Genomic DNA, 15,430 nt, shown 5'->3' on the forward strand with positions numbered 1-15,430 from the left:
AAATGGCTGGATGGATGAATGAATGTATTAACTTTTTAAGATTCCTGTTCTCTGAATATTGGGCATCTCTACCAATATTTTCTGACGCTTCACCCAATGGGCCTTTAGAGCACTGATTTTCCACTCAACTAAAGAACTTATTCCAAGTCAAACAGGTGACTACGCTCATGTATTCTCGGAGGAGAATGTGACAGCCCTGTTAGCAGCTCATTTAAAGGTGCTGTGATTTACTGCTGAAAGAGGGGGGACGAAAAGAGTCATAACACTAAACTCAGGGAAACACTTGGTTAATCGTATATATTTTCGGTCCCTCGAAGTTAAAACTGGGAGTGAACATGCTTGTGTCTGGTATTTCCAACCTGATTACCTCTCTGAGAAATGATACTGGAACTATGGACCAATTCTCTCCCTCTCGTCCTACTACCATGTTTGAACTGTTTTGAGCATTTTAATTGTTTTTACTACGGTTGTAAGAATGACAAACACATTTTCCTTTTGGGATTGATTAAGTACATTCTCATCTCATTATAAGTTTCTTCTCCCCCCTCTCCCTTCGTCTCTCCCCGGCCCCTCGCCTCCAGGCTCCCTGTCCCATTCAGAGTGCAGCAGCCCCAGCCTCATCACTCCACCCCACTCACCTCTCAACCTGGAGACTTCCTCCTTCGCTAGCAGCCAATCACAGAGCTCTATCTCCACCCTGCCCAGATTCTCCGTCAGCCCTGTGCCAATAGGAGAGCGGAGGAAAGACCGGTAGGAAGGAAAAGACGAGACAAGTGGGGGAAAAAATAAGAATGATTTTGAAAAGGGCAGGAAGGTGTAAAACCATGTCTGTAGTACCTCCTGCCACCAGCAGTTCTATGTGGTGACTCTGTTCCAGTACTAGAACACATGATTCAATTGGTCAAATAATCACCAAGTACTTTATTAGTTGAATCAGATGTGCATGTACTGGAATAGGCTGAGGGTACTCGATGAGAGGTTTGGCAAAAATACAAATAGGAAGTGTGATGCATTGATTATAGATCAGTTATAATGCTGTTGGTAAATGCAGTATGCTGCTGTCATTTCTCTTTGTAGCCTGATCCCAGATCTGTTTGTGCTTTAGCCAACTCCCCTGACTATGCCAGTGGAATGACGATGTTAGAAGGATTTGCTAAAGCACACACAGAAGGAACCAGGCTAGTATTCTTGTTTATTTTTCTGTTTTTCTTATCACAGCAGAACTGTTTGGCTTCTGCATATTTTCTATTTCTCACCACCTTGCTGTCTTTCTTCCTCTGCCCTGTCTGCTTTTCTCTCCTCCATCTCCTCCCTCGTTTCTTCTATCTGCCATGTGTGTAAATGTCTCTGTACTGTAACAGGTCTTTTCTGAGGATCCCTCTGGCTGCTAGGCCGAGGTTCTCCTCTCTCAGGAGCCTCAGGTTCGTTGGATCCACCTCAGACACAGATGATCTTACTGTTAACATGCTTGAGATAAAGAGAGAGACTCAGGCTTGTCCAGAAACAACCCCTACGCTGAGGCCTAGTAACAAGGAGAGAGCCCATCGAGATCTGGTCTAGACACCTGGGATGTATAAAGCATGTGTTGTGTGGTATTTCTCAACCCGAACAGCAGTTAGGCCTCAATCCCACCTTCCAGTCAAACAGGTCTGTGCATGCTAGGTTTACAAAGATCCAGAAAACCTGCCCAACTATTCCTCTTGATCCAGATTTGATGGATTGATGTGTGCTGTCTCTCAATTGTGTTCGTTTGATTGGACTTGTTTGAAATTACGTGGCCCCTTGTTTCATGTGTAAAGTCATTCTCACTGAAGCTGCATGCTACTGAAGGTTTGTGAACTTTTGCAGATGGCATGGCATTCTCTGTGTGTTTGGGTCCAATCCTAGTCGTGATGCTGAGTGTGAAGCTACCTCTGGGTCCACCTCACCACCTTTTGCTTTTCTTCGTCTTTTAGCACACTGTATGTCCCTTTTATTTCTGACTGTTGGTCCTTCCTGTGAAATATAATATGGCTCTGTGTATGAGCTATGCCTATGTATTGTGAAAATCAACATGTGTGTTTCATAGAACCCTAATCCCTATGTAGTGCACTACTTTTGTCCAGACCCTTATTGGGGAGTTGACATGTAGCCCTGATGTTTATTCTCATCCCTCCCTCCCATCAGGCCGTACCTGGAGGAACCTCGGAACGTGATTGTTCACAAAGGGGCGGAGCCTCTGGGCATCTCTATCGTCGGTGGCGAGAACGGCGGCATCTTCGTCTCCAAGGTGACGGGAGGCAGCATCGCCCACCAGGCCGGCCTGGAGTACGGTGACCAACTCCTCGAGGTAACTTCCTGTTTCATTTCTTCCTGGCAGGGTTAAGGATCAAATACATTTCAGATCAGGAGGAAATTGTCAATGTGATTCTGTGATGAAGTTTATTCCTATTAATGGAATAAAACATTATAGTAATTTACAGCACCAGTTAAAAGTTTGTACACACATACTAATTCTAGGGTTTTTCTTTATTTTTACTATTTTCTACATTGTCGAATAATTGAAGACAACAAAACTATGAAATAACACATATGGAATCATATAGTAACCCAAAAAGTGTTACACAAATCAAAATATATTTTAGAATTTTTCAAAGTAGCCATCCTTTGCCTTGATGACAGCTTTGCACACTCTTGGCATTTTCATTGTTTTAGTTTACAATGGAGCCCCTAGTTCCACTCTTCATACCTCTGATACCTACTTTGTCCCACCTCCCACACATGTGGTGACCTCACCCATTACAACCAGCATGTCCAAAGATACAACCTCTCTTATCATCACCCAGTGCCCGGGCTTACCTCCGCTGTACCCGCACCCCACCATATCCCTGTCTGCGCATTATGCCCTGAATATATTCTACCATGCCCAGAAATCTGCTCCTTTTATTCTTTGTCCCCAACGCTCCAGGCGACCAGTTTTGATAGCCTTTAGCCGCACCCTCATACTACTCCTCCTCTGTTCCGCGGGTGATGTGGAGGTAAACCCAGGTACTGCATGTCCCCAGGCACCCTCATTTGTTGACTTCTGTGATCGAAAAAGCCTTGCTTTCATGCATGTCAACATCAGAAGCCTCCTCCCTAAGTTTGTTTTACTCACTGCTTTAGCACACTCTGCCAACCCTGATGTCCTTGCCGTGTCTGAATCCTGTATCCGCTGCGGGTCCGCAGTCAAACGACCACCCCTCATCCCTGTCAAATGCTCCCTAAAACACTTCTGCGAGCAGGCCTTTCTAATCGACCTGGCCCGGGTATCCTGGAAGGATATTGACCTCATCCCGTCAGTTGAGGATGTCTGGTCATTTTTTAAAGTAACTTCCTCACCAGCTTAGATAATCATGCTCCGTTCAAAAAATGCAGAACTAAGAACAGATATAGCCCTTGGTTCACTCCAGACCTGACTGCCCTTGACCAGCACAAAAACATCCTGTGGCGGACTGCAATAGCATCGAATAGTCCCCGCGATATGCAACTGTTCAGGGAAGTCAGGAACCAATACACGCAGTCAGTCAGGAAAGCAAAGGCCAGCTTTTTCAAGCAGAAATCTGCATCCTGTAGCTCTAACTCCAAAAAGTTCTGGGACACTGTAAAGTCCATGGAGAACAAGAGTACCTCCTAGGCTAGGTAACACGGTCACCACCGATAATCAAAAACTTAAACAAACATTTCTCAACGGTTGGCCATGCCTTCCTCCTGGCTACTCCAACCTCGGCCAACAGCCCCCCCCAGCTACCCGCCCAAGCCTCCCCAGCTTCTCCTTTACCCAAATCCAGATAGCAGATGTTCTGAAAGAGCTGCAAAACCTGGACCTGTACAGATCGGCTGTGCTTGACAATCTGGACCCTCTATTTCTGAAACTATCTGCCGCCATTGTCGCAACCCCTATTACCAGCCTGTTCAACCTCTCTTTCATATCATCTGAGATCCCCAAGGATTGGAAAGCTGCCGCGGTCATCCCCTCTTCAGAGGGAGACACCCTGGACACCCCAAACTGTTACAGACCTATAACTGTTACAGACCTATATCCATCCTGCCCTGCCTATCTAAGGTCTTCGAAAGCCAAGTCAACAAACAGATTACTGACCATCTCGGATCCCAGCGTACTTTCTCCGCTGTGCAATCCGGTTTCCGAGCCGGTCACGGGTGCACCTCAGCCACGCTCAAGGTACTAAACGATATCATAACCGCCATCGATAAAAGACAGTACTGTGCAGCCGTCTTCATCGACCTGGCCAAGGCTTTCGACTCTGTCAATCACCATATTCTTATCGGCAGACTCAGTAGCCTCGGTTTTTCTAATGACTGCCGTGCCTGGTTCACCAACTACTTTGCAGACAGAGTTAAGTGTGTCAAATCGGAGGGCATGTTGTCCGGTCCTCTGGCAGTCTCTATGGGGGTGCCACAGCGTTCAATTCTCGGGCCGACTCTTTTCTCTGTATATATCAATGATATTGCTCTTGCTGCGGGCGATACCCTGATCAAATCAAATCAAATGTATTTATATAGCCCTTCGTACATCAGCTGATATCTCAAAGTGCTGTACAGAAACCCAGCCTAAAACATTCGCTGCCTGCACCCACACGCCCGACTAGCATCACCACCCTGGATGGTTCCAACCTAGAATATGTGGACATCTTTAAGTACCTAGGTGTCTGGCTAGACTGTAAACTCTCCTTCCAGACTCATATCAAACATCTCCAATCTAAAATCAAATCTAGATTTGGCTTTCTATTCCGCAACAAAGCCTCCTTCACTCACGCCGCCAAACTTACCCTAGTAAAACTGACTATCCTACCGATCCTCGACTTCGGCAATGTCATCTACAAAATAGCTTCCAATAATCTACTCAGCAAACTGGATGCAGTTTATCACAATGCCATCCGCTTTGTTACTAAAGCACCTTATACCACCCACCACTGCGACCTGTATGCTCTATTCGGCTGGCCCTCGCTACATATTTGTCGCCAGACCCACTGGCTCCAGGTCATATACAAGTCCATGCTAGGTAAAGCTCCGCCGTATCTTAGTTCACTGGTCACGATGGCAACACCCACCCGTAGCACGCGCTCCAGCAGGTGTATCTCACTGATCATCCCTAAAGCCAACACCTCATTTGGCCGCCTTTCCTTCCAGTTCTCTGCTGCCTGTGACTGGAACGAATTGCAAAAATAGCTGAAATTGGAGACTTTTATCTCCCTCACCAACTTTAAACATCTGCTATCTGAGCAGCTCTTTTGCACACCAGTATCTCTACCTGCACATGACCATCTGATCATTTATCACTCCAGTGTTAATCTGCAAAATTGTAATTATTCCTCATTCCTTTTGCACACAATGTATATAGACTTTTTCTTTCTTTTCTACTTTTTTTCTAACACTCTGTTGTTGTCTGTTCACACTGCTATGCTTTATCTTGGTCTTATCCAGGTTGCAGTTGTAAATGAGAACTTGTTCTCAACTAGCCTACCTGGTTAAATAAAGGTTAAATAAAAATTTAAAAAATGTATTTATTTTTCAAATCATATGAGCAAAGAAAATGTTGCTTTATCTGGGACACTAAACCAGACAAAATAAAACGAGCCTATCTATATAATTAATATGAATTGGGCTGGTTGAGATGATTAAATATAAAAGCACTAAACCTCTCTCTAAAAGCTTCACTCATTCAAAAGTTTTATTTGAACCCTAAATGGTTCTCAAGTAGATTACTAAGAAAAGCTCATCCATTGTTTAAAAATGGCCTCTTTGCCTTTGTGCAGATTGCCATGTCGCATTTTCGATTAATTGAATTATTATTCTTTTTCAAACAAGCATTGCAGAGCTGGCTACAATTTCAATTTCATCCCCCTGAAAAGATAGAACAAATATTATGGCTGAACTCAAATATGCTGGTTGATAAAATATCTGTATTTATGGGAAAGATTTTTGAAAAGGGTATATTGTTCTTAAATGATATTGTAAATTGGAATGGGAGAGTTATGTTCTTCATAGAGTTATCAGAATTGTACGGGAAGGTCTGCTCAATCCAAGAGTACAACCAATTGATTACAGCATTACCCCAAAAATGGAGGAGGCAGGTGGCAGTGGGAGGAGGTAGAGAACTGGTCTGTCTGCCCAATATAAAGGATCATAACTTGTGGAGGAATAAAAATAGCATACATAGGAAAGTATACCAGTTCCATTTGAGGACCAGAATGTTGACAATTGTGCCATACAGAGTTGGGAAGAGATTTGATGGTACAGGATGGTGTTTGAGTTGCTATATAAAACAACCCAAAATTCAAGACTTTGTGCTTTTCAGCTAAAATTATTATATAGAATTCTTGCCACCAACAAAATGTTTAATATTTGGGGCATAAAATCATCGAAGCTCTGCAGATTTTGTTACAGATTCATTAAACCATTTATTTTGGTATTGCCATAAGGTAGCCTGTTTCTGGTCTCAGGTTCAGGAATGGCTGAAAATGCATAGAATTGATCTAAAATTGACCCTAGAAATAGTACTGTTAGGAGATGGAGAGACCGGGTCAGTCAATTACTAATATACTGATACTCTTAGTAAAAGTATTTGTCTTCAACTCGCAATCTGTGGATTCTATTCAATTAGATTGAAATTGTACGTTAAACGTCACAGCATAGTTGAAAGAAATGTGTTGCCTAGCAACCCAAAGTGGGTGGCCAGCAGAGATGGGTGGGATGGGCTGAGGGTTGGTATGTGGAATTGGAGACAAGTTGGAGTGGAGTTGCTGTGTGGGAGATGGAATGATGGTCAAAGATAAACTTTTAACAATTATTTAAAAAATATAAAAAATCAAAATGAAACATAATAAAAAGTATGTTTAAATGACACTAAGTGGCAGTGTTTTTACAACTAATGGTTGCCGATGCCGTGCAGGTGTTTGTACACATGCTCTCATTCAAATAAACACATACAAGAACACACACATACATGTTATAGTGCCAGACATGCACACAAACATATAAAGTTGGCATTGCTGTTATGATTTTAGTTCTCCTTTGTTTTACATTTATTTATTTTTTTGCATTGTTGTTTACTGTTTTCTTCTGTCTTTTCCTTTTTTCTCTTTAGTTCATTGTCTTGGTTGCTGGTGCATTGGGTGGTTCTGGGGGTGGGGAACGGAATTCATTGTATTTTTTATTTTTCTTCCTGGGGGGGACTGTGGGAGTGGTCTCAAATGGTTGAGGGACAGCTATTGGGGAACTGTGGGGGGGATCTTGGAGGTTTCAGGTTCACGTTTTTTGGCCTGGTGGGAGATTTGTCAACGAGCCCTTGAGCAGGGCATTGACCCTGGATGCTTCTGTGTGTCGCATCTGTTGGATGACTTGTATGATGCAGTTGTTGAGCGGCTTCACTGCAAGTTTCGAATATTCAATAATAAAAAATAAAAATATTATTATTAATGCCTGTAGAATTGAGAAGTGTTGTTTATTTTCAGTGAAGATTTTTCAATAACATCTAAACTTTCTCTTCTCCTCCAGTATAACGGTATTAACCTGCGTAATGCCACAGAGCAGCAGGCCAGGCTGATCATTGGTCAGCAGTGTGACACCATCACCATTATGGCTCAATACAACCCCCACATGTACCAGCTGGGAAACCCCTCACGATCCAGGTAAACAATGACATTTCTTCCCAGTGGTAAATTTACATAAATATACGAGTAATCAAAGATAATGTCAGTCTTTCATACTTCAAAAGGTGTGTAAAATTGACCTAGGACATGCCATGACAAATCTCGTAGTCATATAAAATATACAGGCCTCATTTACCACTTTTTAAATAGCTGGTACCAATATTTAACCTTTATTTAACTAGGCAAGTCAGTTAAGAAAATAAATCTTATTTCCAATGATGGCCTACACCGGCCAAACCCGTCCCAATCACGGCTGGTTGTGATACAGCCTGGATTCAAAACAGGGTGTCTGTAGTGACACCTCTAGCACTGAGATGCAGTGCCTTAGACCGCTGCGTAACTCGGGAGCCCATACTAAGGTTTTTCTCTCTCTGCGTGTGTAGTTCTGGTCTGGAGCCGGTGAGCAGCCAGTTCACGCCCCAGGGCAGTGGAGCCACCACCCCAGACAACCACTCTACTATAGACACTCTGAGTGAACAGGATGAAGGAACACTCACCCCCTCCTCCAAACAGACCACCCCTACAACTAGTCCTCACAGCTTCATCAGGTAACACATACCTCTGCCGGGCCCACATCTGACTGCTCCAGCCTCTCCAACTTCATGTCGATTTGTGTATATTGCAGGGGTTGGGTACCGCAGAAGACACATTTCTGTTTGGTAAGGTATTCTCGTTCTTCCCTTCTCCACTCCAGGGTGTCGTCAGAGGGCAGTCGTAAGGTGTGTGAGCCACGGGTGGTGACGGTGCTCAGGGCCCAGGGTGCAGAGCTGGGGCTGGGGCTGTGTGGAGGGAACCTCCGGGGGGTCTATGTAAAGAGTCTGGAGAAGGACAGCCCTGCTAGGGGACCAGAGGGCCTGCAGCCTGGGGACCTCATACTGGAGGTAGGTTACATGCACCAGCATGTAGGTGGACACACACACAAGGTCTATCACAACTTTTTTTATGAGCGAACATTTTTCACTGTGCAGCATCTCTGCCAAAGCCCATCGCTGTTTTCCTTGTCTGTCTTTGTTCCTTTATCGATTGCCTCTCTCCTCTCCTTCTCTCATTGTACACTGTGGTATACCTACACGGCCAATCTCTATAAGTAGAGTAACTCGCACTGTCCCATTCCTGTCATGCTCCCACTCTTGTCACTTTAATCTCTGTTCTTCAAGCAGGCCTAGAGCCTTGTCATCAGAACAGAACTCTGTCCATTTTCCTCCTCTCGCATCCTCCTCCTAATCAATGGACAGACATGCAACCAAAAAAACAGAGGCTGAAGGAGTCTGTGTTTTACTCTGTGGACCAGCCCAGGGCTTTGAAATGAATGTATTGATTGGTCTAGAGTGACACTGCCAAAATCTATCACTCATCTCTCTCACTCTCTATTTCCCTTTCTCTCTCTATCTCACACTCTTGCTCCTTCTCACCCCCCTCTCCCTCTTCTCTCTCCTTTTTCTCTCTCCTTTCATCCCCCCCAACCCCTCTCCCTCTGTCATATATATTTTCTTTAAACATTTCTTTGTGTAATGATGATGTTTACCCAATAAAGGGGTTTGTAAATTCCAATTCTCTATCTCAGTATGGGTCAGTGAATATGAAGAACAAGACGGTGGAGGAGATGTATGTAGAGATGCTGAAGCCGGCCGAGACAGTCACTCTCAGAGTCCAACAACGACCTGACGACTTCAACATGGTTAAAGACACACCGGGGGACGGCTTCTATATCAGGTACACACACACACCTGTCTCCAAAATGCCTGTTTCATGATGCACCAGTGAAGCCCATGGAGAGGAACTCTCTCAACATCTAAAGCAATTATGTCCCACTTCCAGGAGAATCATCCTCTGTTACACTATAGAGATACTGTCTGTCTGTTTATATGTCTGTATGTATATTTTTACATATATATATACACACACACACACACACACACACACACACACACACACACACACACACACTACCGTTCAAAAGTTTGGGGTCACTTAGAAATGTCCTTGTTTTTGAAAGAAAGAAAAGCACATTCCTCAACTGGCAGCTTCATTAAATAGTATCTGCAAAACACCAGTCTCGACGTCAACAGCAAAGAGGTGACTCCGGGATGCTGGTCTTCTACTCAGAGTTGAAAGGAATAAGCCATATCTGTCTGGCCATTAAAAAGAAACCAAGAGTGGCAAAAGAACAGACTGGACAGAAGAACTCTGCCTAGAAGGCCAGCATCCCGGAGTTGCCTCTTCACTGTTGACGTCGAAATGCTGGCAAAACGCATGAAAGTGCTGTTTGAATGAATGCTTACGAGCCTGCTGGTGCCTACTATTGCTCAGTCAGACTGCTCTATCAAATCATAGACTTAATTATAGCATAATAACACACGGAAATACGAGCCTTAGGTTATTAATAGGGTCGAATCCGGAAACGATCATTTCGAAAACGAGAAGTTTATTCTTTCAGTGAAATACGGAACCGTTCCGTATTTTACCTGCGTCTGTTTCTGCCTACGTCTGTATCTGCCTGTCCAAATGTCTATCTGTATTTGTCTCTGTCTGTATCTGCATGTCTCTGTCTACGTCTGTCTCTGTCTGTATCTGCATGTCTCTGTCTACGTCTGTCTCTGTCTATGTTTCTGTCTCTGTCTATGTCTGTATCTGCATGTCTCTGTCTACGTCTGTCTCTGTCTATGTTTCTGTCTCTGTCTATGTCTGTATCTGCCGGTCTCTGTCTACGTCTACGTCTGCCTGTCTACGTCTACGTCTGCCTGTCTGTCTCTGTCTATGTCTGTATCTGCCGGTCTCTGTCTATGTCTATGTCTCTGTCTATGTCTGTATCTGCCGGTCTCTGTCTACGCCTGTCTCTGTCTATGTCTCTGTCTATGTCTGTATCTGCCGGTCTCTGTCTACGCCTGTCTCTGTCTCTGTCTCTGTCTATGTCTGTATCTGCCGGTCTCTGTCTACGCCTGTCTATGTCTCTGTCTATGTCTGTATCTGCCGGTCTCTGTCTACGCCTGTCTCTGTCTATGTCTCTGTCTATGTCTGTATCTGCCGGTCTCTGTCTACGCCTGTCTATGTCTCTGTCTATGTCTCTGTCTATGTCTGTATCTGCCGGTCTCTGTCTACGCCTGTCTATGTCTCTGTCTATGTCTGTATCTGCCGGTCTCTGTCTACGCCTGTCTATGTCTCTGTCTCTGTCTATGTCTGTATCTGCCGGTCTCTGTCTACGCCTGTCTATGTCTCTGTCTATGTCTGTATCTGCCGGTCTCTGTCTACGCCTGTCTATGTCTCTGTCTATGTCTGTATCTGCCGGTCTCTGTCTACGCCTGTCTATGTCTCTGTCTATGTTTGTATCTGCCGGTCTCTGTCTACGCCTGTCTATGTCTCTGTCTATGTCTCTGTCTATGTCTGTATCTGCCGGTCTCTGTCTACGCCTGTCTATGTCTCTGTCTATGTCTGTATCTGCCGGTCTCTGTCTACGCCTGTCTCTGTCTATGTCTCTGTCTATGTCTGTATCTGCCGGTCTCTATCTACGCCTGTCTATGTCTCTGTCTATGTCTCTGTCTATGTCTGTATCTGCCGGTCTCTGTCTACGCCTGTCTACGCCTGTCTACGCCTCTGTCTACGCCTCTGTCTATGTCTCTGTCTATGTCTCTGTCTACGTCTGTATCTGCCTGTTTATGTCTCTGTCTACGTCTGTATCTGCCTGTCTATGTCTACGCCTGTCTATGTCTCTGTCTATGTCTCTGTCTATGTCTGTATCTGCCGGTCTCTGTCTACGCCTGTCTATGTCTCTGTCTATGTCTCTGTCTATGTCTGTATCTGCCGGTCTCTGTCTACGCCTGTCTATGTCTCTGTCTATGTCTGTATCTGCCGGTCTCTGTCTACGCCTGTCTATGTCTCTGTCTATGTCTCTGTCTATGTCTGTATCTGCCGGTCTCTGTCTACGCCTGTCTATGTCTCTGTCTATGTCTCTGTCTATGTCTGTATCTGCCGGTCTCTGTCTACGTCTGTCTCTGTCTATGTTTCTGTCTCTGTCTATGTCTGTATCTGCATGTCTCTGTCTACGTCTGTCTCTGTCTATGTTTCTGTCTCTGTCTATGTCTGTATCTGCCGGTCTCTGTCTACGTCTGTCTCTGTCTATGTCTGCCTGTCTACGTCTCTGTCTATGTCTGTATCTGCCGGTCTCTGTCTATGTCTATGTCTCTGTCTATGTCTGTATCTGCCGGTCTCTGTCTACGCCTGTCTCTGTCTATGTCTGTATCTGCCGGTCTCTGTCTACGCCTGTCTATGTCTCTGTCTATGTCTCTGTCTATGTCTGTATCTGCCGGTCTCTGTCTACGCCTGTCTATGTCTCTGTCTATGTCTGTATCTGCCGGTCTCTGTCTACGCCTGTCTATGTCTCTGTCTATGTCTCTGTCTATGTCTGTATCTGCCGGTCTCTGTCTACGCCTGTCTATGTCTCTGTCTATGTCTGTATCTGCCGGTCTCTGTCTACGCCTGTCTATGTCTCTGTCTATGTCTGTATCTGCCGGTCTCTGTCTACGCCTGTCTATGTCTCTGTCTATGTCTCTGTCTATGTCTGTATCTGCCGGTCTCTGTCTACGCCTGTCTATGTCTCTGTCTATGTCTGTATCTGCCGGTCTCTGTCTACGCCTGTCTATGTCTCTGTCTATGTCTCTGTCTATGTCTGTATCTGCCGGTCTCTGTCTACGCCTGTCTATGTCTCTGTCTATGTCTGTATCTGCCGGTCTCTGTCTACGCCTGTCTATGTCTCTGTCTATGTCTGTATCTGCCGGTCTCTGTCTACGCCTGTCTATGTCTCTGTCTATGTCTCTGTCTATGTCTGTATCTGCCGGTCTCTGTCTACGCCTGTCTATGTCTCTGTCTATGTCTGTATCTGCCGGTCTCTGTCTACGCCTGTCTCTGTCTATGTCTCTGTCTATGTCTGTATCTGCCGGTCTCTATCTACGCCTGTCTATGTCTCTGTCTATGTCTCTGTCTATGTCTGTATCTGCCGGTCTCTGTCTACGCCTGTCTACGCCTGTCTACGCCTCTGTCTATGTCTCTGTCTATGTCTCTGTCTACGTCTGTATCTGCCTGTTTATGTCTCTGTCTACGTCTGTATCTGCCTGTCTATGTCTCTGTCTATGTCTGTATCTGCCGGTCTCTGTCTACGCCTGTCTATGTCTCTGTCTATGTCTGTATCTGCCGGTCTCTGTCTACGCCTGTCTATGTCTCTGTCTATGTCTCTGTCTATGTCTGTATCTGCCGGTCTCTGTCTACGCCTGTCTATGTCTATGTCTGTATCTGCCGGTCTCTGTCTACGCCTGTCTACGCCTGTCTATGTCTCTGTCTATGTCTCTGTCTATGTCTGTATCTGCCGGTCTCTGTCTACGCCTGTCTATGTCTCTGTCTATGTCTGTATCTGCCGGTCTCTGTCTACGCCTGTCTATGTCTCTGTCTATGTCTCTGTCTATGTCTGTATCTGCCGGTCTCTGACTACGCCTGTCTATGTCTCTGTCTATGTCTCTGTCTATGTCTGTATCTGCCGGTCTCTGTCTACGCCTGTCTACGCCTGTCTACGCCTCTGTCTACGCCTCTGTCTATGTCTCTGTCTATGTCTCTGTCTATGTCTCTGTCTATGTCTCTGTCTACGTCTGTATCTGCCTGTTTATGTCTCTGTCTACGTCTGTATCTGCCTGTCTATGTCTCTGTCTATGTCTGTATCTGCCGGTCTCTGTCTACGCCTGTCTATGTCTCTGTCTATGTCTGTATCTGCCGGTCTCTGTCTACGCCTGTCTATGTCTCTGTCTATGTCTCTGTCTCTCTGTATCTGCCGGTCTCTGTCTACGCCTGTCTATGTCTCTGTCTATGTCTCTGTCTATGTCTGTATCTGCCGGTCTCTGTCTACGCCTGTCTATGTCTCTGTCTATGTCTGTATCTGCCGGTCTCTGTCTACGCCTGTCTATGTCTCTGTCTATGTCTCTGTCTATGTCTGTATCTGCCGGTCTCTGTCTACGCCTGTCTATGTCTCTGTCTATGTCTCTGTCTATGTCTGTATCTGCCGGTCTCTGTCTATGTCTGTATCTGCCGGTCTCTGTTTACGCCTGTCTATGTCTCTGTCTATGTCTGTATCTGCCGGTCTCTGTCTACACCTGTCTACGCCTGTCTACGCCTCTGTCTATGTCTCTGTCTATGTCTGTATCTGCCGGTCTCTGTCTACGCCTGTCTATGTGTCTGTCTACGTCTGTATCTGCCTGTTTATGTCTCTGTCTACGTCTGTATCTGCCTGTCTATGTCTCTGTCTATGTCTGTATCTGCCGGTCTCTGTCTACGTCTGTATCTGCCTGTCTATGTCTCTGTCTGCGTCTGTATCTGCCTGCCTGTATCTGCCTGTCTGTATCTGCCTGTATATGTCTCTGTCTATGTCTGTATCTGCCGGTCTCTGTCTACGTCTGTATCTGCCTGTCTATGTCTCTGTCTGCGTCTGTATCTGCCTGCCTGTATCTGCCTGTCTGTATCTGCCTGTCTATGTCTCTGTCTATGTCTGTATCTGCCGGTCTATGTCTCTGTCTACGTCTGTATCTGCCTGTCTATGTCTCTGTCTACGTCTGTATCTGCCTGTCTATGTCTATGTCTGTATCTGCCTGTCTATGTCTCTGTCTATGTCTGTATCTGCCTGTCTATGTCTCTGTCTGTATCTGCCTGTCTATGTCTATGTCTGTATCTGCCTGTCTATGTCTCTGTCTATGTCTGTATCTGCCTGTCTATGTCTCTGTCTATGTCTGTATCTGCCTGTCTATGTCTGTATCTGCCTGTCTCTGTCTATGTCTGAATCTGCCTGTCTCTGTCTATGTCTATGTCTGTATCTGCCTGTCTATGTCTATGTCTGTATCTGCTTGTCTCTGTCTATGTCTGTATCTGCCTGTCTCTGTCTATGTCTGTATCTGCCTGTCTATGTCTCTGTCTGTATCTGCCGGTCTCTGTCTACGTCTGAATCTGCCTGTCTGGATATGTCTCTGTCTGTCTATAACCTGTCTGTCTGTCTAGCTCCACTACACAACCAGCTACCATCTAGCCCCACTACGCAACCGGCTACCATCTAGCCCCACTACGCAACCGGCTACCATCTAGCCCCACTACGCAACCGGCTACCATCTAGCCCCACTACGCAAAAAGTACATTTCTCCTTTTCCAGGCATTGTGACTCGCCTAGTTAAATAAAATGCAAGCATTTTGAACAAACTGAGCAATCTCAAACACACCATGTCTGAAACAAAATTCAAGCCTGTACTCGTCCCGTACCCAGAATCCTTTAAGGTTATCATCATCATGTCAGATCATACAGAGGGCAATGAAACACTAAATGTGTTTGGTTTTTGATTCCCCCAAGATCACACAGTAGGCAAAATGCCTCCTCTTCAGGGGCTTTAACTCTACCCATGGATCTGAGCACAAACTGAGCTTTGGTTTTTTGTTAGGTTCAGACTTACATATGGTTCAGGAGTGTATTTCTCGTTGAGTGTACGTTCTAAGTTTAAGTTGAAACTCAAAATCAACTGCCCATTTTTCCACAAAGGCTTGTCCTTGATTTGGTTAACACCACCTGGTAATTTGTTCCTATATATCCTGCAAATCAGTTTCACAAAACATAGATACTCACAACTCTCCGTGGTCTACAAAATGGTTAAGGTCCCAGTAAAACTTTTTTTTGCGATTCTGTGTTCTGGCAAATGTATCAGTCTGTTCCATGTCACCTTTTT

General features: G+C 45.2%; 1 protein-coding gene across 2 annotated transcripts in view; it reads left to right on the top strand.

The window, feature by feature from the left end:
* The window catches only part of LOC124041119 (disks large homolog 5-like), a 91,964-nt gene that overhangs the window by 62,418 nt on the left and 14,116 nt on the right, over positions 1-15,430 (top strand). The window contains exons 22-28 of one of the 2 annotated variants that reach the window (XM_046358323.1): positions 582-750; positions 1,362-1,421; positions 2,167-2,329; positions 7,537-7,670; positions 8,075-8,239; positions 8,386-8,572; positions 9,256-9,404. In XM_046358323.1, the coding sequence (XP_046214279.1) occupies positions 582-750; positions 1,362-1,421; positions 2,167-2,329; positions 7,537-7,670; positions 8,075-8,239; positions 8,386-8,572; positions 9,256-9,404 (1,027 nt within the window). The remainder of the gene's footprint in view (positions 1-581; positions 751-1,361; positions 1,422-2,166; positions 2,330-7,536; positions 7,671-8,074; positions 8,240-8,385; positions 8,573-9,255; positions 9,405-15,430) is intronic. The other variant, XM_046358324.1, reaches the window with a different exon arrangement.

Source organism: Oncorhynchus gorbuscha, linkage group LG08 (genome assembly GCF_021184085.1).
Source record: "Oncorhynchus gorbuscha isolate QuinsamMale2020 ecotype Even-year linkage group LG08, OgorEven_v1.0, whole genome shotgun sequence".
Lineage (NCBI taxonomy): Eukaryota > Metazoa > Chordata > Actinopteri > Salmoniformes > Salmonidae > Oncorhynchus > Oncorhynchus gorbuscha.